The 25,718-nt window shown below is 35.4% G+C and overlaps 1 protein-coding gene across 1 annotated transcript; it reads left to right on the top strand.

Annotated features, from left to right (window-relative positions):
• Nucleotides 1-741: 741 nt before the first annotated feature.
• On the top strand, nucleotides 742-14,793 carry TSPAN19 (tetraspanin 19). The gene is made up of 8 exons (XM_059934714.1): nucleotides 742-807; nucleotides 898-970; nucleotides 2,655-2,779; nucleotides 6,136-6,210; nucleotides 9,369-9,479; nucleotides 12,306-12,449; nucleotides 13,366-13,449; nucleotides 14,725-14,793. The coding sequence occupies exons 1-8, from the start codon at nucleotides 742-744 to the stop codon at nucleotides 14,791-14,793; spliced, it is 747 nt and encodes a 248-aa protein (XP_059790697.1).
• The last annotated feature ends 10,925 nt before the right edge of the window (nucleotides 14,794-25,718 follow it).

Raw genomic sequence — 25,718 nt, 5'->3', positions numbered from 1 at the left:
CATAAATGTTTTAGGAAAATTGGCTATCTGGAAAATAATTTTTATTTAAAACCACCTTAAATTAGTTCCCTTCCTTACACTGTATACCAAAGTAAATTGTAAGCTCATTAAATAATTTAATTCACCTATTCATTGATTCATTCATTCAATAAATATCTATTGCTATTTTACCCACTATGTGTTAGACTCGGGGTCGTAATGGTATACAAGATCTACTCTCTCCACTTAAAGACCTCAGAGTCTACATGGGAAGGAAGACAAGTAAAGATGAAAAGAGGCAACAAATAGAGATCAGGGAAAAGCTTCCAAGGCTAGACCTCAGTGAGGAGTTAACATTATTCTGGGAAAGAGTAGGACAGTCAGATGTAAAGGAAAGGTTTCTAGCAAGGAGAACAAGGTGTGTTATGACTGGAAACAAAATAAAATATTTCATTTTCTGAAAACTGCAAGGAGTTCAGTAAGGCAGCTATTGACATGTTCTACAAATGCCCTGTTGGTCTCGACTGCCTGGCCAAAAAATGCAGATAAAGAAAGACAGATACAGTTTCAAGACATCTTCAATATTTCCTTATATTCAGGAGAGCAAAGGGGAATGTTATACTGACCGCTGGTATGAGAAGAAAAATATGCAAATAAAGGACGTGAATAGGCAGAATTATTTAAAGTTATTACTGTGGTGAGTGTTTATTGTAAAAGTTGTGTTTATCTTTTCAGAATCATCAGTATATGGGGAGAAAAAGAATGTTAAGGAAAAACAAAACATTAATTTTTAAATACTTTCTTAATCTCATTAATGGAGCTTTCTTGGTAAGTATCTTCATAATTATTTAGTAAAGAAAATGTGCATTTATATTGGCAGTTAGTTCAAAAGTAAGTATTGGCTACCTTTTTTTGTAGGTTCTTGGACTTTTACTCATGGGATTTGGTGCATGGCTTTTATTAGATAGAAATAATTTTTTCACAGCTTTGGGTATGTATCTATTTTCCTTTCTCTAAATCAAACAAGGCATTCAGTGTTAAACAACTGCATACATGATTTATTCAGCAGGTGGCAGTATTTCTCTAAAATTCATTAAGTACTGTCCAATTTTTCCTCAGAAAGTCTTTGCCAATTGTTCTAAAAACACCTTATCAAATAATAAGACTTAAATCCAAGACCATAAAGGAGAGGGAATTTTGAGAGAGAGATCTAGGAACTTTGGGCAAGAGAGATGAGAGAAATGGAAGATTGTGGTTGTTCTGCTGACTCTGGACTTTGACAGATCTATAGACTTGAAAGGATAATGGAGATCAACATAGCTTCACTGCCCAAGTTAAATAATCTCTTTTAAAACTCAGTTACCATATCCTGTCACCATCACAAGATTAGAAATAAAATAAAATATTCCCTATGGAAACAACTTAAATGTACATCAGTGGATGAATGGATAAAGAGATTTTATATATATCTATATACAGATATATAGACATATAAATCTATCTATCTATCTATCTATATATATAGATATCATATCGTTAGGCACTATCCCATGAGCTGAGGATACAGAAGTGTACAAGAAAGATAAAGGGCCTGTGCTCATGGAGCGTAATTCCAGTGAGGAAGACTAGAAAACAGCACATAGAATGTTCACAATTTGACCCCTGCAAACCTTCCCAGTCTCACCTGCCTGAAGCTGTAAATGCCAGCAAGGCTGAGTTTCCTACACACACTGCACCATTCTGTGCCTCAGAATGCTTCCACCATTCCAACCTAGAGACTTCCAATTATAATTTAAAGCCTAAGCCCAGGTGTTACCTTCTCCAGTAATCTTGCATATCTTCACCTTCTCCCCCTACTAGATTAGGTGCTCTTATACCCAGTGGTGTGCTGGTAAATGTCCTGGGATGGAGTCTCAGTTTATGGTATTTGCTGATTTCTGTGGTTTATATAATCCCATGATGGCCAATTTCAAGGTGCCAGTGTGGACTGAGTTGGTTTACAGATTTTGTGAAAATTTAACAGTTGGCTTTTATGTGCCAGAACAATCTGTTTCCAGCACACCACTGCCCATTGCCTCTACTCTTCTCCCATAAAACCTAGGGCATATTTAATTTATTTATCTCTCTTTAAAAACAAATTGCTAAGCACTACATTTGTGCCATAGCACTAAGAATTTAACAGTTAGCCTGTTGACTATATAAATATATATAGTCTCTAGCACAGACAGCTCAGTCTAGATGGGGAGAGAATAAAATACAGTTTTAATGGGGCCATATTAGCAATAAACTCAGGGTTTCATACACGGGAAACTTAACCCACATGTGTTAAGTACTCAGAAAATTTTTGATGAATGAATGAATTAATATAAAAATGTTTGGAGGTACATTAGACATAGAAGAATTCACCCTAGAAAAAGTCATCTTCTTTCATAGAAGACAATAAAGGTAAGGTAAAGTTAAAGGGATCTTCTGAGATTGAAGAAATTCTCTATCATGTCATTAAAGGAAGAAAAGTTGTTAAGAGCAAGTAAGAGGTGCTAGAATGAGGTTAAAAAAGAGAGAAAGAGAATCCTAGTGGTTTGTTAGCAGCTGCCTAGGAAACCTTGGGATGCTGCATTTATTATTAAATAGAAAATAAATATCACTTAATAATAGCTATTTTGTGGTTTCCACAGATGAAAATAATCACTTGATAGCATATATTTTTCGAATTTTGATTGGAACTGGTTCTGCTTCTGTTCTTCTTTGTCTCTTGGGTTATTTGGGAATTCACAATGAAATCAGATGGCTTCTAATTCTGGTACGTATTTCATTTCAATAGCCTGAATTTGTATCTTTGATTTTCAGTGTTTGAGTCACACACGTGAGCAAGAATGATTTATGTCACTGTAACACTGCAGTACAATGTGCTCTTGGGAGTAAGGCCATGAAGTGCCCCCTCCCAATAATTTTTTCTAGGTAGAATTTTCTTGGTGAGTTTCCCATGGACTAAATCTGGACCTCAACACTTACACACTTAGATATTAATTTTCAACACAGCGTCAGTAGGAATCCATCTCCTAGGGTGAACTACAATTAACCAAACTTAAATCTGAAGACTAAAATCAGAATACAGTATGTTAAAGGCAACGAACAATGAAGTTTAGCAGGGAAAAGGAAACATGGCCTGTAGTCGGCACATTTTCTCCCTGTGGGTGTGCCATGTGGGAAGCTAACTTGTAACTGAGATCACAATTTATAATTTAACAAAAAGAAATACAACTGCTGAGAGGGCCAGACTCTGGCATCTGGCTAGCACACTATCTCTCCCCAGGCATATAAGGTGAAAAGGTAAATTATAATGAACATGAGCCATTTACCATACGTGGAATAGGTGTGGATCACAATCAGTGGATTCAGGTAAAATATAGCTTTTAACATTTTCTTTAAATCAAATTAGTTTTAATTCACAGGCACTTTCCTGCGAAGCAGGTAGGAAATTCAAATGTAGCCAACTGTGCCCCTCTTGCCAGGAAGAATGCAGAGATACTTAGCTTTTATGCAGTGCTGAAAGTCTGGGTGGTCACTTTGGATTCTGTTTATCAGTCTATACCAGTTACCATGAAAGCACTCACTTTCCCAGCTGATGTGGTCCCTTCAGGACTACATATTCTGCTGTTTGAATGGCCTAGGACAGCAAAGACAGTGCTGTTCTTCATCCAGTATATACCAGTACAGGCATATCGGTGAAATTCTTTTGTGAAGGATTGGTAAGTAACCATTACCTCAGTTTCTTTCCTGCAGTTCCCCTTCCCCGAGGCCTGAGACATTCAACCCTGCCAAGGACACAGCAATTAAAGGAGTCATGCCTGACAGAGGAATTAGTTACTGCCTATTGTTAATAATTGCTGCCTGTTATTATTTGAATATTACCCATGGCAGAGGCATTTTAGGCAACACTGGAAACCACACCTTCATTTCCCTCTGGGTCTTGCCTCCTTACCATGGCAATGCCAGGAAGCCAAGCGCTAGTGCCCATTGCTTTGAGAATCTGCAGACTCTAGGATCAGTCTCACAATCTTTTTAGTCTAAAAAAGACCTCATTCTCTCTTCTTACTCTCCTCAAAGGCACACCCTCTATTCTCAAATTTTATCTTTCTCTTCTCCCAGGACCTATAACATAATTTTCTCATGGGGCTTCTGATTTTGGATATGGAAACCAGGACAGAAATGATTTTCAGGAAAATTTTAATTTTCTCATTGCCATAAATTCCCATTTAGGTAAAGGAGACACAGAGCCTGCTATTAACATAATGTTGTGGTTTGAGGATGGGAAAGGAAGGGGGCAACTAGAGGGAGAAAAACATAAACATCTTATAAGTTTCTGCCTCATGTAATTCAAGTATTAATGGACCGTGACTGAGAAAGCCCGACAGACCCCATCATAAGGAATATACATGCTACTAGGACCTGATAGCTTAGATCCTGAAGCCAAGATACCATTCTCCCTTCCCGACGGTCCATGGAAGGGTATTGCAACATTTTGTAATCACGACACTTTTGCTATTCTCCTCTGAATTTACCAATACTTTTTTGATGGACACACTTTCTCTTTAACCATGTTAATTCACATAGTCAAGCTATGGGCAAATCTTATATAGGCCTAAACACTATTCTCTGGCTTAAAGGTGATTTTGCATGCTCCTACTCTAATCAAATAGATACTACTTTTGCATTTTAACTCCTTGGGACAATTTCACTTCCCTGTTAAAAGTTCTGCAGCAGTCTCTCACTGTGCTCTCTAAGTGCTAATAACATGTAAATACACTGAATGTTTCTTCTGTAGATATCTAACTGCTGTTAAAAAATAATTTTCAAAGGTAAAATCATGAATCACCTATATGAAAATGAGCATGTATCAGAGACTTTATTTATATAATTAATTAATAGGGGAACCAGTAAGAAGTAACAACCAGTTTAAATAAGAATTAAGCTTGTGGAGATTTATATTCTCTATAGACTATTCATTTGCATATTCATGAATAGTAATCATTTGCATTGCTATGGAAACTTTTGTATTACTATCAGAGTTGTGTAAGTTAACTCTTTACAGAGTTGAATAATAGTTTAGTCAAAGGTAACATTTCATACTCCCATTGAATCAGAAACCTGGGAGGGTCCACAGACAATAACCAGCTTGCCATTGAAAAGAAACCCAGTGACTTTTTGGAAACAATTGTTTTGCACAGTTTTCCCTTTCTCTACCTGTCTTCACTACTATCCCTTGGCAGTGAAGATTAAGTAAGGTGTTGTGTGTAGAAGTATTAAAAATCTAAACTTCTAAACGGATCTAAAGACCATATTTTTGTCTCTGAAAATAGGAAATATATTTGTCAAGTAAGCAATTTTAATGGAGTATTCTAAAGTATTAAATGTTTAAAATAGGTGAAACTAAGAATACTAACAGTAAATCATCCTTGCTTATACTGACATTTTAGTTAGTAAAATATTCAGACTGCTAACTTTTAAAATTATTTTGAATTCTAGATAATATGTATCACTATGAACTGCTATGATGAAGAAGATTGCAGTGGCCATAAGTTTAAAAAAAAGAAAATAGTCAAATAATGTGAAAATCATTTTGTTTGGCTTTGGATAGAAGTATTTTCAGTTTTCCAAGAAATAGTCCAAATGTGCATACAGATTAACTTTACTATTGCCGTTGCTTTTGTTACTTTCTCATTATTTTTATTATTGTTGCTGTTGTTACTTTGTGCATGATGGAATAGTTTACATGGTAGGTCACAATTTAGTGAGTTCTCCACTGGTAGCAGAATGGTGTAAGTGGAGGTCTAGATATTTAAGTTCCCCTCTATGACAGTTTTAGATCCGAATGAAGAAGGTATCATCATCAACTCCATTAGACCAAGTAGTCTGTTAGGTTCTCATGAAGCACTATCACTTCTTTATATCTTACTCTTATCCAAATGTTCATTGATTTTTTTTCTTTGCCTTTTGTTTCAATAATTTCACTCATGTATGAGAACAGGAAACTTCAGCAATACCTATGTATATTTTAAGACTGTACATTTCATGTGATGTGCATTTTCCCATCACTGTAGCATCTAAAAATATATTAGGAGCATAGTTCTCATTTCTATGTGTCTTTTGTTTTAGTATGCAGTACTGCTAATGTGGGCTTTTGGTGTTCAAGTTGTACTTTCAGCACTCATCTTCACAAAGAAAGAGGAGGTATGGAAACATCATCCTTTTATTTGAAAAATAAAGAAAAGCAGATACTTTAGATTATTGAGACCTAAACCTATATTAAAAGCTAAAAGTAAATGTCTTGGGGGGAAAAAAAGGATTCAATGGAAGTACTAGAATTCCACATAGGAAGGGGACAGGGGTCAGATTGGAATGGTGGGCTAGGAGAACTTGTCTTTGACTCTGTCTGCAGAAGATTGAGAATGTTGTAAATAACAAAGAATGTGGGGGAAGAGGAGATGATGCTTATTGTGGGATATGCAAAATTGGGCCCCCAGCCAACCCTGGCTGCCACTACTGACTCCATCACTGTACTATATTCTATTTTTGTAAAGAAATATCTTTAGACTTGTACTAATTTTAAATTTAGCAATTTCATTTAAATAAGATTATTGAACAATTCGTATATTTTGTACAGGTATGGTCATGAGTGATACAATTAAGTTAACTAGAACAAGATTTATATTTTTCAAGTCAAGTTCAAAAAAACACATAATAACTTGCCTGAAAAAACTTTTTGGTAGCAAAACTTACCTATTACAGCCTACAGACTTTTAATTCTTTAAGAAATTTCAGTGTTTCAGTGCAGTGAAGGTCTGACTTTGTCTCGTGGGCGACTCTCCTGTAGCAATAAGAGCATGGACTTGAAGTCATACAGATTGGCATGTGACTAGATAACAACAAGCCATTTAACAGCCCTAAACCTATGTCTTCATCTACCTACCTTATAGAGTTATCATTAACTGACAATTATAAAGTTCCTGTTATAGAGTAGCTATTTGAGAGCTCTCTACCTTCCCTTAATTGATTTTGAAGGAGAACCTGATTAATTTCTAGGCTTCCTAGCCTTCAGATTCTTTCTATATACCAACTCCTAATTAATGGCCAAACCTCGACAAAATCTTTCCTATACAACACCATTGCCCTCCAACTTCATTTGCTCTCTTGTGCTTGGCATCTATCCTGGCTATCTAATTTTCTAGGGCCTGTTGTTAATGGTTTGGCATTTGGAGCTAAAATTTCTTCTTTCCATATCCAAAATGTGTGTGTGTGTATGTGTGTGTGTGTGTGTGTGTGTGTGTGTGTGTGTGTGTGTATGCACACACTCAAGTGAGTCCTATAAAGCTGTTTTGGTGGCAAAGCACCAGATCCCAATCCATCAGCCTCTAACTTTTGGACCTGGTGATGGAACCTGAATATCACACTTAAGGAACCTTAACACATGAATATAGTTAATCAGTGTCACCCATATTTATTTATTTAAGTATTATTCACATACTCCTCTCTACCTATTTTAAGAATAATAAGAGCTATCATTTAATAATAACTACCATGTGCCAGAGACTGTGATAAGCACTTTATTGGCACTATATTATTGATCCTCACAACAACTCCTAGAGCTGCATTGTAAATCCTTCTTTCTCAGACAGGAAACTGAGGCTTTGAAAGGAGAAAATACATGCTAAAATATATCATAGCCAAATGAAGGAGTCTGCACTCTAATACTCATTAACTGATCCCAGAAATGACAGCTTTGTTTACATCACTTGCTTTCTACTTTCAAACTGGACTGAGCTCTCATGAGCCTCTAAATATTTTATGTCATTTACAGTGCCTAACTCAGTGTTGGAGACGCACTAGGTCTTCATGGGATGTTTGTCAAATTGAATATGTGTGAGGGAATTTTATTTATATAGTAGTCACCTAGATTATATATGAAAATCATTTTTACTCTTATGTACTAAGGTGTGATTCATATGCACTCTGAATCTCCCAAGTAATGCTTTAGAAGGTAAGTAAGGACATAAGTCTGCCCCCTCTCCACAACAATATAAAATGGAAAAACATCATTTTCTATTCTAAATAAAAATTAACTTAGGGAATATGTTAAATTGATTACTTATAGATCTAAATAACATGTTATTTTATTCCAATCTTCTTAAATGTATTAAAGCATAGATATGTAAGTGGGTAAAAGTTTAACTTGTACAGATGTCTTAATTATTGTAGTATTCCCACCAGTTATTTAGTTTTCATTATTAAAGAACAGCATATTACAATGAGAAATTATTAGACTAGAATCCAAATGAATTATATTTAGAAGTCGCAGCTCCTCTTCTTTATTCATGTAAACAAAGCAAATAATCATATTCTCTGAGTATCTATATCCATGTTCAGAAAATACAAATAATATCTGGCCTTTCTACCTTTTCTGGGGGTGGGCCGCACCATGCAGCATGCGGGATCCCAGTTCCCTGACCAGGGAGCAAACCCTTGCCCCTGCAGTGGAAGTGCAGAGTCCTAACCACTGGACAGCCAGGGAAGTCCCTGGCCTTTCTACCTTTTGCTATTTTACAGGACCAAGTTAAGAATTTGTTATGAAAGTCATATAAAGTTCTAAATGCTTAAAAAAGTTCCTACTAAAAACTACCTCTGCAAAATCTAGATTTCAAAATAGCAGTTTTCCCCCAAATTTTCACATGATTGTTTTTGTTTTAGCATTGTGAAAAGATAATTTTTTAATTAAAAATCATAATTCTTGTAAAAATATACAATAGACACAGGTCAATAATTTTATTTAACATCTTGTTTAATGCAGGAACCAGTTAAGATATAAAAACTAATTCAAAGGAGAGTCCAAAGAGAAGACACTACAAAACCGACACAAAACAGGCTTGGAAAGGGGACAGATCAATTCCATCCCCACCAGGAAAAATTCATCTGCATTTCTCTGACAAAGAATCATTTGCCTAACTACAGTTTTCTACAACTTACAAAGTTGTAAAATAAATTAAAAACTAGGAAAGGTACAGACTCATAGAATCAGAGGACCCTGAAGGTATACTAGAGAAAGCCTAGTTTTCACTGAAAAGATCCTCAGTTATTTTTTTTGGTCCATTTAAAAGCCTTTACAGCACGTAACTTTCTCCCTAATCAGAAAATAAGTCTAATGTAGTCTTCCTATAGATCACAATGTGAAAGACCAAAGGCCTCCACACTCACTGATTGCTAAAAATAGTTATAAGGAAGAAAAAAACACCTAGAAATAATTAGAAAACAACAAACTGACTTTGAATACTTTTTATGAGGAACCATAAGGAAAGTTTCTATCAAATTTTCACTTTTAATAAAATTTTCAACAGGTTCACCAAATATGGCATGATAAAATTGATTCAGTCATTTCTGAGTATGGATCTAAGGACTTGCCTGAAGACATACCCAAGTGGACGATTCTGAATGCCTTGCAGAAAAGAGTAAGATGAAATTAGCATAAAACTAAAAATTAGATGCCAAAGGTGACCGCTGCTGAGAAATGGGGAGACAAGGAAGGACAGGGGATGGGGCACAGGAATTAGAGGCTCTTGTATTTCATCTAAACCAACAGGGTGGGATAGGATCGTCTCAACTTACAGATCTTGAGTTTTATCTTTCTTTTGTAATGTGTATCTCCTTTTCTAGGTTAATTGACATGCATTTTAACCTGAATTCATGTGTAAAAGTATTGGGAGTCTACTGCCAAGTGGAATAATCTACCCTGTCGCCCCCACGGGGAGATAGGGTCTAAGCACAGCCCCTGCTGGCAGCATAGTATCCTGGTGGTTATCATTTGAGCCTGAACATCAGGTTTGCCATGCAGTAACTTTGTGATACCGGATAAGAAACCTTCTTAACTTCACGTACCATATTAACAAAATAGGCAGAATAACCCCTACCTCTGGTTGTTAAGAATAAAGGAAGTAATGTAGGGAATATAGAGAAAGCCTTGGATCTGGGACATAGTAAGCAACTAATACTTGTTAGCTAATGTTGTTAGCATTATTATTTTCACAGTTCAGATTTTTCTCGGCAAGGTAAGGGAGTGTATGTAGTCAGCCAAATTGTTTACAAGAATAGATCAGCATGGGAATATAGTAAGTGCTTTATACCAAAAAAAAAAAAAAAAAAAAAAAACTAGCAAACATTTAACAGCACTAGGCCCTCTTATAGGTGCTTTTCATATATTAACTCATTTAGTCCTCCCAACCCAATGAGGTAAGAACTGTTATCTTCATTTTATAGATGAAGGTCAGAGAAATTCAGTAACTTAGCCAGTTTCACTTGGCTAATGAGTGGCAGAGCCAAGATTCAAACCCAGACAATCTAGCACTAGATTTTGTACTCAGCTACTACACCAGAGCCTCACATAAGCATAGTTATTATTTTTAGTATATTTAATAACAGAAATGCTTTTTAGGAGAATTTAAATGTATTATAAATGATTTTATTCATCTTATTTTTTTTGCTGATGTATGTGATCTGAACATGTATTGCATTTTCAGATTGCATTATGACTGATAGCAGGGTATCAAACCTTCCTAAGGTCATAAACTGATAATTAGGAAAACAGTTCTATATGTATGACATCACTATTTTTTTTTAGCTATTATTTCATTGTATTTTTTTTAAGTTTTTTTTTATTGGAGTATAATTGCTTTACGATGTTGTGTTAGTTTCTGCTGTACAATGAAGTGAATCAGCAATATGTATATCTATATCCCCTTCCTCTTGGCCCTCCCTCCCCGCCTTCCCCCACCGTCCCACCCATCTAGGCTGTCACAGAGCACCGAGCTGAGCTCCCTGTGCTATACAGCAGGTTCCCACTAGCTATCTATTTTACACATGGTAGTGTATATATGTCAAACCTAATCTCCCAATTTGTCCCACCCTCCCCTCCCCTCCCCCAGTGTTCACATGTCCATTCTCTATGTCTACGTCTCCATTCCTGCCCTACAAATAGGTTCATCTGTACCATTTTTCTAGATTCCAAATATGTGGGTTAATATACAATATTTGTTTTTTTCTTTCTGGCTTACTTCACTCTGTATGACACTCTGTATGACAGACTCTAGGTCCATCCACGTCTATTATTAATAAGAATCCAGCTTACTGGGCTTCCCTGGTGGCGCAGTGGTTGAGAATCTGCCTGCCAATGCAGGGGACACGGGTTCGAGCCCTGGTCTGGGAAGATCCCACATGCCGCGGAGCAACTAGGCCCGTGAGCCACAATTACTGAGCCTGCGCGTCTGGAGCCTGTGCTCCACAACAAGAGAGGCCGCGATAGTGAGAGGCCCGCGCACTGCGATGAAGAATGGCCCCCACTTGCTGCAACTGGAGAAAGCCCTCACACAGAAACGAAGACCCAACACAGCCATAAATACATAAATAAATAAATAAATAAATAAATAAAAAAAAGAATCCAGCTTACAGTTTCTAGCCATGAATATCATTGAGATAGTATATGTCGGATTGTTTAAACTAACTTACAATATCCAAACTCTAAAGCACTATTTTAGTCATTCGACATTTCCAAGACTGACAAGATTGTTGGTACATATTGGGACATAGGGAGTACTGTTGTTATAACTTTCCATAACAAATTTAGAAAATAATGAACTACAACTTTCTCTTATTTTCTAGGTGACAAATATATAAGCTGATTCTTTCACATCCTCCCAATTCAACTTGATAGGATTGGAAATAAGACATTTAATAGATATTTGATCATTTCTATGACTATTTTCCTTATTAACTTTTTGGGTTTTTTGTGGCAAATTTTCATGCAATACAAAATATAAAGTTAACATCTCACATTAACCCTAAGAAAGTAGTAATAACCTTGAGTCTCTATGTATATTAAACACATATGGCAGCACATGTTGGATAAATTATAAAGAAAACTGTTATAGTTAAGAGAAGGTATGGCTAAGGTGATTCTTCTGTTCTGGGTCTAAACATGGTTTAGTAAATCAAGTATATCTTTCATCCTGAGCTTCTATAAGGTAAATTCAGATATAACAATTTCATTCAAACATAGCCCACTTATATGAGTAGAGATCTTTAGCTCTGGTTAACATCAACCATAGCAGCAACAAGGTAATGGATTAAACAAACAAAAATACACTTATTGTTTTAATTCACTATATTTCAATGGAGAATAAATTAATAAATTTATCACAAAACCACATTAATATGCATAGGAGTCATATAATTAACTGCATTTTCAATATTTTATAGTAAAATTTATAGAATCTTTTTTCTAGTTACAGTGTTGTGGCCAAAAAAATTACACAGATTGGATGAAGAATAAGAATAAAGAAAATTCAGAACAGGTGCCATGTTCTTGCACAAATTCTACATTAAGAAAGTGGTTTTGTGATAAGCCACTGAATGCAACTTACCTAGAGGTAAATGTAAGTTAAGGCTTCTCCAAGTGTTTACGGTACCTTTTTTTTTGCAAGTCATTTTAGAATTCTGAGCAATTTTTTATATTAAAAACAATGTCATTCATGGTTATTAGGTTCGTAAGCAACTTCACTAAAATGAAACCATAGTGAGGTGAATTGTATTATTTGTTATATAACAAATTAATTAAACTTGCTAGGGTATGTGATATAAGTTCTCCTATAACTTGGGATACCATCAACTTTCTCCTCAACCATCCTTTGATGAAAGAGGCACTTTTGACAAATCTCTGTTGTGTAGGATTGGTAAAGGAGCTGCAATAGCAGAAGTAAAGAGTCATGAGGTTTGGCAAAAACTGAGGGAGGAAACCCCAGCAGTGACAAAAATGGTGTTTAGGTAAAGGTGGCAGAAGCAAGAGTAGAGGTTCATCTGTAGCAACTGCTATTTACAGATACAGAATATTGATAAACTAGGGATTTTTATCCCAAGAACTTCTTATACTTTTGTAGTTTATATACTGATGTTATTCTATTTTTAAAATGTATCTTTCAGTAACATAATTCATTCATAGGTAAATGGAGCATTATGTTTCTTAAAAGGTTCTCCTATTTGGGAAATATCACTTTAGGCAGTAGTATGCTGAATTACAGTAGTGTGTAGAAAATCAAATCCCTCTCAAAACTAAATTTCTGATTTCAACTACATGACAACATCATAGCAACTTTAAAAGTAGCAACCGAGGTGTCCTGCAATTATATGAAGCTTTCTGGGCTAGTAAGTCCAGTCTCCAGTTAGACATTGACTTGCTTTTTAGACTTTGGTAAATTACTAATCTCTGTGTCTCTTCTTCTTTGTAATGGAATTATGTATAAAAACATTTCCATCTCCAAGTCAGCCTAAGTAAGTTCTTTTCCTTAGGGCTGTGAAGATAAAATCAACACATGGTATCATACTAATGCTTTAACATTAATTGGAATTAACTTTGGACTTTTGGCTTCAGAGGTAAGCTTTTGTTTATATGTTTAAAGATGAAAAAATTAAGTATAAACTATATAGGATAAACTGTAGAACAACCAGATGGAGACCTAATCAGACAAATTAATCCAATAGGAGCCAGGACACTGAGACTGTTCACACCCAGGAGAGGAGTAGGTCCCAACTGGAGGTGATATCCCTAAGTCAGCCTGGGTGCAGCCTGTTAATAAGTTCTCATCCTGGGAGGTGGTGATTTCATTGCTTTGTGATTTTTTTAGAAATATCAATACTTCATATCTCGGCAGTGAGAGGACCATGTTTGGCAGTCTGCAAGCTGGCAAATTTCTTAAATCTAGGCTGATGTTTGACATTAGTAAATCTATTCACTCAAATACTCATTCGTTCATTGCCTCATTCATTCATTCAATAAATTTGGAGGGGGGGGAGAACATCTACTGTGTGTCAGATACTGTACTAGACGTAGAGATACAATGGGAAGCAAAATCTACATATTCCTTGACCTCCAGGGTGCCAACTGCAGAATCAAAGTTCAGAAATAGTACTTCATTCTCCAGTTTCAGTGAAGGCTGATGAAAGCTAGTGAAGGCTATGGATTCAAAGAAACTGTGAGAGTGGATAGATTATTACTGTGTAGACTAAAATGTTGGAATAAATATGTAATGCATGGTTTGGCCAAAATAGGATACCAAATTTAATTTTATGGTGATCCACAAAGGCACTGACATAAAGTTCCGTAAATTCTCTTCAGCTGGTAACAGTGTTAGTCTCAGGATAGTGGTAAACAAGACATTTTTATAAGCACCAATATCATTCTTTTTAAATGTTTATTCTCTATTCATGCTGAGGTATTTAAGGCAAGACTGAATGGGGGATATTATCTGTGCTCCATTTTATCATCTACCCTTTGCAGACCACCTTTCATGATCCTGTAACAAAAAGACGGAGTTTTGTAGGAGTGATGACAAAGTTAGAAAGATGATGAACACAAAACATCAGCAGTTCATCAAGGCATCTAGCCCAATGATAGCCCATGTAATTAAAACTGAGCAGTCTATTCCTTAGCCCCCTCTATAAATGAACTTGGTGACAGCTAGGTTACCCTACAAGACACATTCTGCAGACTTCTTATTCACAACCATATGTACTTTACTCTGAAATTCTCTTATTCTCCTTGATCCCTTTTCCATTTACAGAATACATTTTGGTGATTATATAGTATTAGCTTTACAAATTATTCTTATTGATTACATTTTGATCTCTTATTGTTTCCTTTTTTTCCAGGTTTTGCAATTCTCATTAACCGTTTCCTTCTTCAGACACATCAAGAATAGAATATACGCAGAAAAGTGATCTTTAGATTTTAATTTGTCCAGAAGAAACCAGTTAATTCTCAAAATAATCATGTTATATTCTTCTAGTCCAAAAAACAAAAAAGTTTTGAATTATATTCATTAAGTCTCAGATTTATTCAAGTCATTGATTATATGTAACAGAATTATTGGATATTTTAATAAATCAGCCCATGAAATTTTTATTAATTTGGTTTTTCAAAATATCAAATTCTGGAGAGATTGGAATTGACATATATACAATATTGATACTATGTGTAAAATAGATAACTAATGAGAACCTACTGTATAGCACAAAGAACTCTACTCAGTGCTCTGTGGTGACCTAAATGGGAAGGAAATCCAAAAAAGAGGGGATATATGTATACATATAGCTGATTCACTTTGCTGTACAGTAGAAACTAACACAGCATTGTAAAGCAACTATACTCCAATAAAAATTAATGTAAAAAGGGCTTCCCTGGTGGTGCAGTGGTTGAGAATCCGCCTGCCAATGCAGGGGACACGGGTTTGAGCCCGGGTCTGGGAAGATTCCACATGCCGCGGAGCAACTGGGCCTGTGAGCCATAACTACTGAGCCTGCGCGTCTGGAGCCTGTGTTCCGCAACAAGAGAGGCCGCGATAGTGAGAGGCCCGCGCACCACGATGAAGAGTGGCCCCCGCTCGCCGCAACTAGAGAAAGCCCTTGCACAGAAACGAAGACCCAACACAGCCAAAAATAAACAAATTAATTAATTTTAAAAAAATTAATGTAAAAATATATCAAATTCCGTAGCTCAGGACTTTACCTTGACTTATTTTATGAATTCAGAGAATATCATCATATATACTAATTTCAAAATATGGTAAATTATCACATATATTTTGAGTTTCTTATGTAGAAAAAATACCTATATGATGTTCAGAAAACACTAAGTAAGCAGTTATAACATGTACTTTACATTTGCAAATTTAAGGAAACAATACTGATTTATAGGAGATTTAAAAGAAAGACTGAAAAATCTTCATGACACTACCTCCACATTGGATTAATAATTTATTTCTCTCTTCTTATAGTTCTTGCAAGTGAATAATAAATTTAAAATTTTACAGATTTGGATATACTTTAGTGGAAATAATAAAATATTAAAATAACAATGAATTTTTAACTATAGCAAAAATAATCTATTCTAAATACTCGCTGAATTCTCATACTCATTACTTTCTCCTCATTTTTTCCCTTTTTTTATAAGTTTTGTTCTGTGCATGCATGCACAGTTCTCTGAAGGATATAAAAATAACCTACCTGTTGTATTTTCCTAACAATGATACTGTGAGAACAGAAAAAAAGTCCTTTGAAAAAATAAAAGCTGCTATACAGATATGAGGTATTATCATATCATTGCTGTCCTTTATAGGAAAAGGCTGCCTTGACCTTGAGGAAATGAAGAAAGAATAGATTAACTGAAGATCCTGCATAGAAGGATCTGCTCCTATAGAAGGCTCACTCTCATTTACTAATTCAATCATATCTCTTTTCATCTGTCTATTCAGTACACTGCAGATTACAGAGACCTATGGACTTTTTTTTTTTTAGTCAGAACAAAAGAAAGTAGAATAACCATTTTCTCTGAAGTGACCTGTAAACAGACATGCCTTCTAAATTTAAGGGAAATTCTCTTGGGATTTAAAGCTCATTTTCAAATTCCTGTTTTCTCTAAAATATGCCACAGGAACACACTGATAGCAAAAATCTCTCTCCTACTTGGGAGTTGAGAACCAACTTATTTGTAATCAAATAAATATTATAGAAATATATTCTGATATATTTGTTTTTTGTATCAAAGAAACAAAAAAGGTCTCTAGATACTAGATTGCCTATTTTCAGTTACTACAGTTAAATCACAAAATATATGCACTACTGATCAAATCTGTCACCTTTATGATTTTAGGAAACATTGTCTTAAAAGGTGTTGCTTTACACCTTGAATAAAATAAAGACTTACTTGGTAAGATAGAGTAGACCAGGATCATATCTCTCTCAATATTTGTTTTTCATTTCTGAAATAGAAAACGTAGAAAGTTCTGAAAATCAGTCTGGATCAGAAGTGAAACAGTGAATTAAAATTAAGGGCAACACATAATCCTGACTTCCCCTGCAAGTTGTTATATCACTTGCAAAACACATTTAGCTTACTTCAGGCTCCCCATTTTAATTATGTTTCCAAAAATCAGGACTATTTTGTGATGGTACTATATAAGTGAACTACTTAAAAATTCCTTTAAAAAAAAAATTCCTTTTATCTTCTTTTCTTCTCCCAGATAAAGATGGATGCATTCAGTCAACAAGCATTTATGGAGAACCTACTATGTGCCAGGGACATTACTTACTTATGAGATATGAAGATGAATAGATACATGTATAGTTCTTCTTCAGGGCTAGCTTCAGGAGCATACAACTTGTCTTTTGAAGAGCTCCACACTTGGCTTAATACTTGGCAGTTGCCATCTTGAAATTCTTAACTTTTGAACAAGGGACCTCACATGCACATTTTGCGCTGGGCTCTCTAAATTAGGTAACCAGCCCTGTCCCTGTAGTTAAACTCAGAGTCAGTCACACATCCTGACATGTGAACAAATAAATTGTGTGCATGTTATAATTTTTATGGACACCCAGAAGGAAAATGCCTAAGTTTGCTTTAGGAAATCAGAGAGCACTTCAAAAAGGAGAGTCACTCATTCAACAGGTACTTATTGAGCAACTGCTACATCTTGGGCACTGTTCTAAGTGCTAGAGAAAGAGTAGTGGATAAAACAAAGCAAACAAAATATTATGAAGGTTACATTCAAGTCAGCAGAGCCAAACAACAACATATAAACAAAATTATTATGTCAGATGGTGGGAAGTGCTATAGAGAAAAAATAAGTCAGGAAGTAGAATAAGGAGTGTTGGGGAATTATGAAGATTGCAGTTTGAAATAGGCTGTACAAAGATGGCCTCATGGAGAAAATGACTTTCGAATGAAGAACCAAAGGAAATGAGAGGATAAGGGGAAAGAGCACAGCAAGCAAGAGGAAACAGCAAGTAGGAAGGAAGAAAGGGTCTGAGACAAAAGTGACCTCTAAAGCCTTGCTCAGTACTTCACAATGTAGGTGGCCAATAAATGTTAATGATCTTTAATGGGTCAGATTACTCAGTATGCCATCAGTTATAAAACCCTATTGCTCGGAATTCCTTGGCGGTCCAGTGGTTAGGACTCCGCACTTCCACTGCAGGGGGCACGGGTTTGATCCCTGGTCAGGGAACTAAGATCCCGCAAGCTGCAAGGTGTGGCAAAAAAAAAGACCAAAAAAAAAAAACTGAACAAACAAAAACCCCAACTGCCCTCTGAGGTTGCCTGACTCTGTACTCTATGGTTTTGATTCCATTTGGCAATCACAGATAATATCTGTCCAAATTTGTTTGGTAAACAATAGCTGCTAGTTCGGTTAGTCACTGCCACCCACATTTCCCTTCTCCAGGCACCTGAATGAGAGATGTTGGCAGAAACTTCTTTAAAAGGATTTCAATGAAACAAAATTTTAAGAGAATACAGTAGAAATACTGTTAGTCCTGTTTGTTTAATGTTTGCAACATTTTAAAAATATGTGTATGCCTTTATTTTCTCTTTCTGATCTTAGGGGAATAATTCTTCAGGGACATAAGAGCCCCTGGCAAACAGAAAACACAAAAATCTAATGTCTTTACTGCCGTGATATAAGGCTACAAAAGAAAAAAAAAAAACTTTTTATTTTTTACACTACCTGTTATGTTTCATTGTTTAACCTCTTCATTTTTCTTCTCTATTCCTTTTTCTTTTGAAGTCACCCATTAAATGAAAGAGGATAATGGCATATTTCCAGTAAATCTATAAATATTTGTTGAATGATAATGGGTTTTAACACTATATAAATGATAAAACCAGGGAAAGCAGAAGCTATTTCTTGACAAATCAAATTATTTTAAGATTAGCCTTTGCTAATATTCTGAATATTTGAAACAAAGTAAAAGGAAACTTTTTTTTACAAGAGGATTTGTAATATGAAAATGAAGTGTGTAATCATTGTTGAAAATTATTAAAGCTTATTATTAACTGTACTCAAGTATAGTAGACATTCTCCTGAATGTCTGAAAAGATTTATGGAATGAAAAACATGCAGAACTGCTCACTTCTTTAATTAATAGTTCATCCCAGTTGCACATTTTATTTCAGGGAAAAAGTATAAAAGATACTGGACCACAGAATATGTCTGTAAGAATCTCTACATTTTTTTAAATCAGAAAATTGGTTTAATATGTGTGTAAATGTATGTGTATAAATAGCATTTAAATTATTATATGTAGTGGAATTAGAAAGAAGATATTATACGAAAAAATTCCGTCATTTCATTATAATTTTCTAGGGTATAAACACATTATGGTATGAGTAAATCAGATTTTATAACTGATATTTCAGTGTAAGTTGTTTACTATTTATTCATTTATTTGATTTTATTTCACTTGGGAGGAAATGCTAATTTTTTTCGTTTTGAAATGTATTTTATTACTATTGAAACTCCAGAAAACAGAAAGTATTGGGAAAGAGTTAAGCAACAAGATCAGATTTAACAACAAAATCAGCAATATTCCTGTTGTATTAAGTATATCACTATCTAGTGTGTCTAAATACCACTGAATGAAAAATGGCCAGCATGTCACAGGGCAACAAATTTAAATCAATTGAGATTATAAGAATTTATTCTATGTTAAAAAATACAACATGTTTTGAAAGGTCTGAAATACTTCTACAAGAAAATTTGGTAAACATTACCAACGACCTCAAAATGAATTAAAAACTAAATAGTCACAACATTGAGAGGGTTATTTTTCAAGACTCTATGATATAAAGATACTGAGTTTTAGTGTATACTTTTGTGTTTATTGATGTTTGACTTTCGGGTATAGACATTTTCTTTCAACTCAAACATGCCTGGACTATTATTGGATATATGAAACTGTGGTTTTAATTAGTAATTCTTACTAAACACAAGAAACAGGTAACCTTGCATCCCATCATACCAATTTATTACACATATTATTATATGATGTTTATCATGTCATATATTCATCCATATTATTAAAAATACTGCAAGCACCATTTTCCCATCTTTCACTTTTGGTCTATTTCAAAGCCAACCAATCTTTTTTCTATAATATTTCTGATGTCTCTGTTCAATCTATAGACACTGTACCAGAAGTGGATTTTTCATCAGAAAATTCAGCTTTTTCAGAAACATTACCTATCTTTATTTTCTCTAAATTAAAATCTATAAGCCCCAATATTACAACCATAGCTCGGTGGACCTTCTTGTTCCCTAGGCTTCTATATGGAGATTCATGTGTTACCAAGAGGATGAAAACAAGAGTCCTCTCATTTTCTGAGCATATGGGTTTCTTTAAGCCCTCTACCACCACCACTCCATAAACTTTTAAGGTAGGGTATAGTATAGGCTAAGGTTTGCCCAATTCACTTGGTCCACCCTCTTTGCAAGACGTGCAAGAATGTCTTGCATTATACTATTGAACATGAGGGTGTTTTCAAGCTATTTGTTCTCAGCCTAAGGCCTCAACCACAGTCCACATAGGTCAGCTTTGAGTACTGTGATTTAGTGTCCCCATCGTATCACAAGAATACATCAAATAAATTAATTTATTAACAAAACAAGGATGCATCTTTCACTTATGATCTCATACTTGGAATAAAAGGCAGTATCCTTTACCTCATAAATTTTCTGAAGACCTTCTGTGCAGGAAAGAGTTAGTGTAGTAGGCCTGAGACTGTCTAGTCTTAGAAAACACTGCATGTAAGGTGGCCTCTTAGCTTACACCTGGGAACTTGCCTGATAAACAGTTCCCTACACTGATGGGAAACTTCCTTAAATGACAAGAGTGACTCATTGTACCTGTACATGTCAATCCCAATCTCTCAATTCATCACACCACCACCACCAGCCCCCGCCGCTTTCCCCCCTTGGTGTCCATACGTTTGTTCTCTACATCTGTGTCTCAATTTCTGCCCTGCAAACTAGTTAATCTGTCCCATTTTTCTAGGTTCCACATATATGCGTTAATATACAATATTTGTTTTTGTCTTTCTGACTTACTTCACTCTGTATGACAGTCTCCAGGTCCATCCACGTCTCTACAAATGACCCAATTTCTTTCCATTTTATGGCTGAGTAATATTCCATTGTATATATGTACCACACCTTCTTTATCCATTCGCCTGTCGATGGGCATTTAGGTGGCTTCCATGACCTGGCTATTGTAAATAGTGCTGCAATGAACATAGAGGTGCATGTTTCTTTTTGAATTACGGTTTTCTCTGGGTATATACCCAGTAGTGGGATTGGTGGATCATATGGTAATTCTATTTTAAGTTTTTTAAGGAACCTCCCTACTGTTCTCCATAGTGGCTGTATCAATTTACATTCCCACCAACAGTGCAAAAGGGTTCCCTTTTCTCCACATCCTCTCCAGGATTTGTTGTTTGTAGGTTTTCTGAGGATGCCCATTCTAACTGGTGTGAGGTGATACCTCATTGTAGTTTTGATTTGCATTTCTTTAAAAGTTAGTGCTGTTGAGCACCTTTTCATGTGCTTCTTGGCCATCTGTATGTCTTCTTTGGAGACATGTCTATTTAGGTCTTCTGCCCATTTTTAGATTGGGTTGTTTGTTTTTTTAATATTGAGCTGCTTGAGCTGTTTATATATTTTGGAGATTAATCCTTTGTCCGTTGATTCGTTAGCAATTATTTTCTCCCATTCTGAGGGTTGTCTTGTCCTCTTGTTTATGGTTTCCTTTGCTGTGCAAAAGCTTTGAAGTTTCATTAGGTCCCATTTGTTTATTTTTGTTTTTATTTCCATTACTCTGGGAGGTGGATCAAAAAAGATCTTGCTATGATTTATGTCAAAGAGTGCTCTTCCTAAGTTTTCCTCTAAGAATTTTATAGTGTCTGGTCTTACATTTAGGCCTCTAATCCATTTTGAGTTTATTCTTGTGTATGGTGTTAGGGAGTGTTCTAATTTCATTCTTTTCAATGTAGCTGTCCAGTTTTCCCAGCACAACTTATTGAAGAGACTGTCTTTTCTCCACTGTATATCCTTGCCTCCTTTGTCATAGATTAGTTGACCATATGTGCGTGGGTCTATCTCTGGGCTTTCTATCTTGTTCCATTTATCTATATTTCTGTTTTTGTGTCAGTACCATATTGTCTTGATTACTGTAGCTTTGTAGTATAGTCTGAAGCCAGGGAGTCTGATTCCTCCAGCTCTGCTTTTTTCCCCAAGACTGCTTTGGCTATTTGGGGTCTTTTGTGTCTCCATACAAATTTTAAGATTTTTTGTTCTAGTTCTGTGAAAAATGCCATTGGTAGTTTGGTAGGGATTGCATTGAATCTGTAGATTGCTTTGGGTAGTATAGTCATTTTCACAATATTGATTCTTCCAATCCAAGAACATGGTATATCCCTCCATCTGTTGATATCATCTTTAATTTCTTTCATCAGTGTCTTATAGTTTTCTGCATACAGGTCTTTTGTCTCCCTAGGTAGGTTTAATCCTAGGTATTTTATTCTTTTTGTTGCAGTGGTAAATGGGAGTGTTTCATTAATTTCTCTTTCAGACTTTTCATCATTAGTGTATAGGAATGCCAGAGATTTCTGTGCATTAATTTTGTATCCTGCTACTTTACTAAATTCATTGATTAGCTCTAGTAGTTTTCTAGTGGGATCTTTAGGATTCTCTATGTATAGTATCATGTCATCTAAACAGTGACAGTTTTACTTCTTCTTTTCCAACTTGTATTCCTTTTATTTCTTTTTCTTCTCTGATTGCCGTGGCTAGGACTTCCAAAACTATGTTGAATAATAGTGGTGAGAGTGGACATCCTTGTCTTCTTCCTGATCTTACAAGAAATGCTTTCAGTTTTTCACTGTTGAGAATGAGAATGATGTTTGCTGTGGGTTTGTGATATATGGCCTTTATTATGTTGAGGTAGGTTCCCTCTATGCCCACTTTCTGGAGAGTTTTTATCATAAATAGGTGTTGAATTTTGTCAAAAGTTTTCTCTACATCTACTGAGATGATCATATGGTTTTTATTCTTCAATTTGTTAATATGGTGTATCACACTGATTGATTTGTGTATATTGAAGAATCCTTGCATCCCTGGGATAAATCCCACTTGATCATGGTGTATGATCCTTTTAATGTGTTGTTGGATTCTGTTTGCTAGTATTTTGTTGAGGATTTTTGCATCTATATTCATCAGTGATATAGGTCTGTAATTTTCTATTCTTATAGTATCTTTGTCTGGTTTTGGTATCAGGGTAATGGTGGCCTCATAGAATGAGTTTGGGAGTGTTCCTTCCTCTGCAGTTTTTTGGAAGAGTTTGAGAAGGAGGGGTGTTAGCTTTTCTCTAAATGTTTGATAGAATTCACCTGTGAAGCCATTGTGTCCTGGACTTTTGTTTGTTGGAAGATTTTTAATCACAGTTCAATTTCATTACTTTTGATTGGTCTGTTCATATTTTCTATTTCTTCCTGGTTCCGTCTTGGAAGGTTATACCTTTCTAAAAATTTGTCCATTTCTTCCAGGTTGTCCATTTTAATGGCATAGAGTTGCTTGTAGTAGTCTCTTAGGATGCTTTGTATTTCTGTAGTGTGTGTTGTAACTTCTCCTTTTTCATTTGTAATTTTATTGATTTGAGTCCTCTCCCTCTTTTTCTTGATGAGTCTGGCTAATGGTTTACCAATTTTGTTTATTCTCAAAGAACCAGCTTTCAGTTTTATTGAGATTTGCTATTATTTTCTTTGTTTCTATTTCATTTATTTCTGCTCTGATTTTTATGATTTCTTTCTTTCTGCTAACTTTGGGTTTTGTTTGTTCTCCTTTCTCTAGTTCCTTTAGGTGTAAGGTTAGATTGTTTTTTTGAGATTTTTCTTGTTTCTTGAGGTATGCTTGTATAGTTATAAACTTCCCTCTTAGAACTGCTTTTGCTGCATCCCATAGGTTTTGGATCGTCGTGTTTTCATTGTCATTTGTCTCTAGGTATTTTTTGATTTCTTCAGTGATCTCTTGGTTATTTAGAAAAGTATTGTTTGGCCTCCATGTGTTTGTGTTTTTTACGTTTTTTCCCTGTAATTCATTTCTAATCTCATAGCATTGTGGTCAGAAAAGATGCTTGATATGATTTCAATTTTCTTAAATTTACTGAGGCTTGATTTGTGAGCCAAGATGTGACCTATCCTGGAGAATGTTCCATGTGCACTTGAGAAGAAAGTGTAATCTGCTGTTTTTGGATGGAATGTCCTATAAATATCAATTAAATCTATCTGGTCTATTGTGTCATTTAAAGGTTTGGTTTCCTTATTAATTTTCTGTTTGGATGATCTGCCCATTGGTGTAAGTGAGGTGTTAAAGTCCCCCACTATCATTGTGTTACCGTCGATTTCCTCTTTTATAGCTGTTAGCAGTTGTCTTATGTATTGAGGTGTTCCTATGTTGGGTGCATATATATTTATAACTGTTATATCTTCTTCTTGGATTGATCCCTTGATCATTGTGTAGTGTCCTTCCTTGTCTCTTGTAACATTCTTTATTTTAATGTCTATTTTATCTGATATGAGTATTGCTACTCCAGCTTTCTTTTGATTTCCATTTGCATGGAATATCTTTTTCCATCCCCTCACTTTCAGTCTGTATGTGTCCCTAAGTCTGAAGTGGGTCTCTTGTAGACAGCATATAGACGGGTCTTGTTTTTGTATCCATTCAGCGAGCCTGTGTCTTTTGGTTGGAGCATTTAATCCATTCACGTTTAAGGTAATTATCAATATGTATGTTCCTATGACCATTTTCTTAATTGTTTTGGGTTCGTTTTTGTAGGTCCTTTTCTTCTCCTGTGTTTCCCACTTAGAGAAGTTCCTTTAGCATTTGTTGTGGAGCTGGTTAGGTGGTGCTGAACTCTCTTAGCTTTTGCTTGTCTGTAAAGCTTTTGATTTCTCCATCAAATCTGAATGAGATCCTTCCAGGTAGTGTAATCTTGCTTGTAGGTTCTTTCCTTTCATCACTTTAAGTATATCATGCCACTCCCTTCTGGCTTGTAGAGTTTCTGCTGAGAAATCAGCTGTTAAGTTTATGGGAGTTCCCTTGTATGTTATTTGTCATTTTTCCCTTGCTGCTTTCAATAATTTTTCTTTGTCTTTAATTTTTGCCAATTTGATTACTTTGTTTCCTGGAGTGTTTCTCCTTGGGTTTATGCTGTATGGGACTCGCTGCACTTCCTGGACTTGGGTGGCTATTTCCTTTCCCATGTTAGGGAAGTTATTGACTGTAATCTCTTCAAATATTTTCTTGGGTCCTTTCTCTCTCTCTTGTCCTTCTGGGACCCCTAAAAGGTGAATGTTGTTGTGTTTAATGTTGTCCCAGAGGTCTCTTAGGATGTCTTCATTTCTTTTCATTCTTTTTTCTTTATTCTGTTCCACAGCAGTGAATTCCACCATTCTGTCTTCCAGGTCACTTATCCATTCTTCTGCTTCAGTTATTCTGCTATTGATTCCTTCTAGTGTAGTTTTCATTTCAGGTCTTGTATTGTTCATCTCTGTTTGTTTGTTCTTTAATTCTAGGTCTTTCTTAAACATTTCTTGCATCTTCTCAATCTTTGCCTCCATTCTTTTTCCGAGGTCCTGGATCATCTCCACTATCATTTTTCTGAATTCTTTTTCTGGAAGGTTGCCTATCTCCACTTCATTCAGTTGGTTTTCTGGAGTTTTATCTTGTTCCTTCATCTGGTACATAGCCCTCTGCCTTTTCATCTTGTCTATCCTTCTGTGAATGTGGTTTTTGTTCCACAGGCTGCAGGATTGTAGT

Source organism: Balaenoptera ricei, chromosome 10 (genome assembly GCF_028023285.1).
Source record: "Balaenoptera ricei isolate mBalRic1 chromosome 10, mBalRic1.hap2, whole genome shotgun sequence".
Classification (NCBI taxonomy): Eukaryota; Metazoa; Chordata; class Mammalia; order Artiodactyla; family Balaenopteridae; genus Balaenoptera; species Balaenoptera ricei.
This window is presented reverse-complemented; position numbering and strand designations above follow the sequence as displayed.

What these genes read in the sequence shown, in the direction of transcription:
- TSPAN19 (XM_059934714.1), top strand. Translation starts at nt 742, where the DNA reads ATGTTAAGGAAAAACAAAACATTAATTTTTAAATACTTTCTTAATCTC. An exon ending in TGAATGCCTTGCAGAAAAGA is followed by an intron (nt 9,480 to 12,305) that starts GTAAGATGAAAT and finishes TCTTTTTTCTAG; the next exon opens with TTACAGTGTTGTGGCCAAAA. An exon ending in TTGGACTTTTGGCTTCAGAG is followed by an intron (nt 13,450 to 14,724) that starts GTAAGCTTTTGT and finishes CTTTTTTTCCAG; the next exon opens with GTTTTGCAATTCTCATTAAC.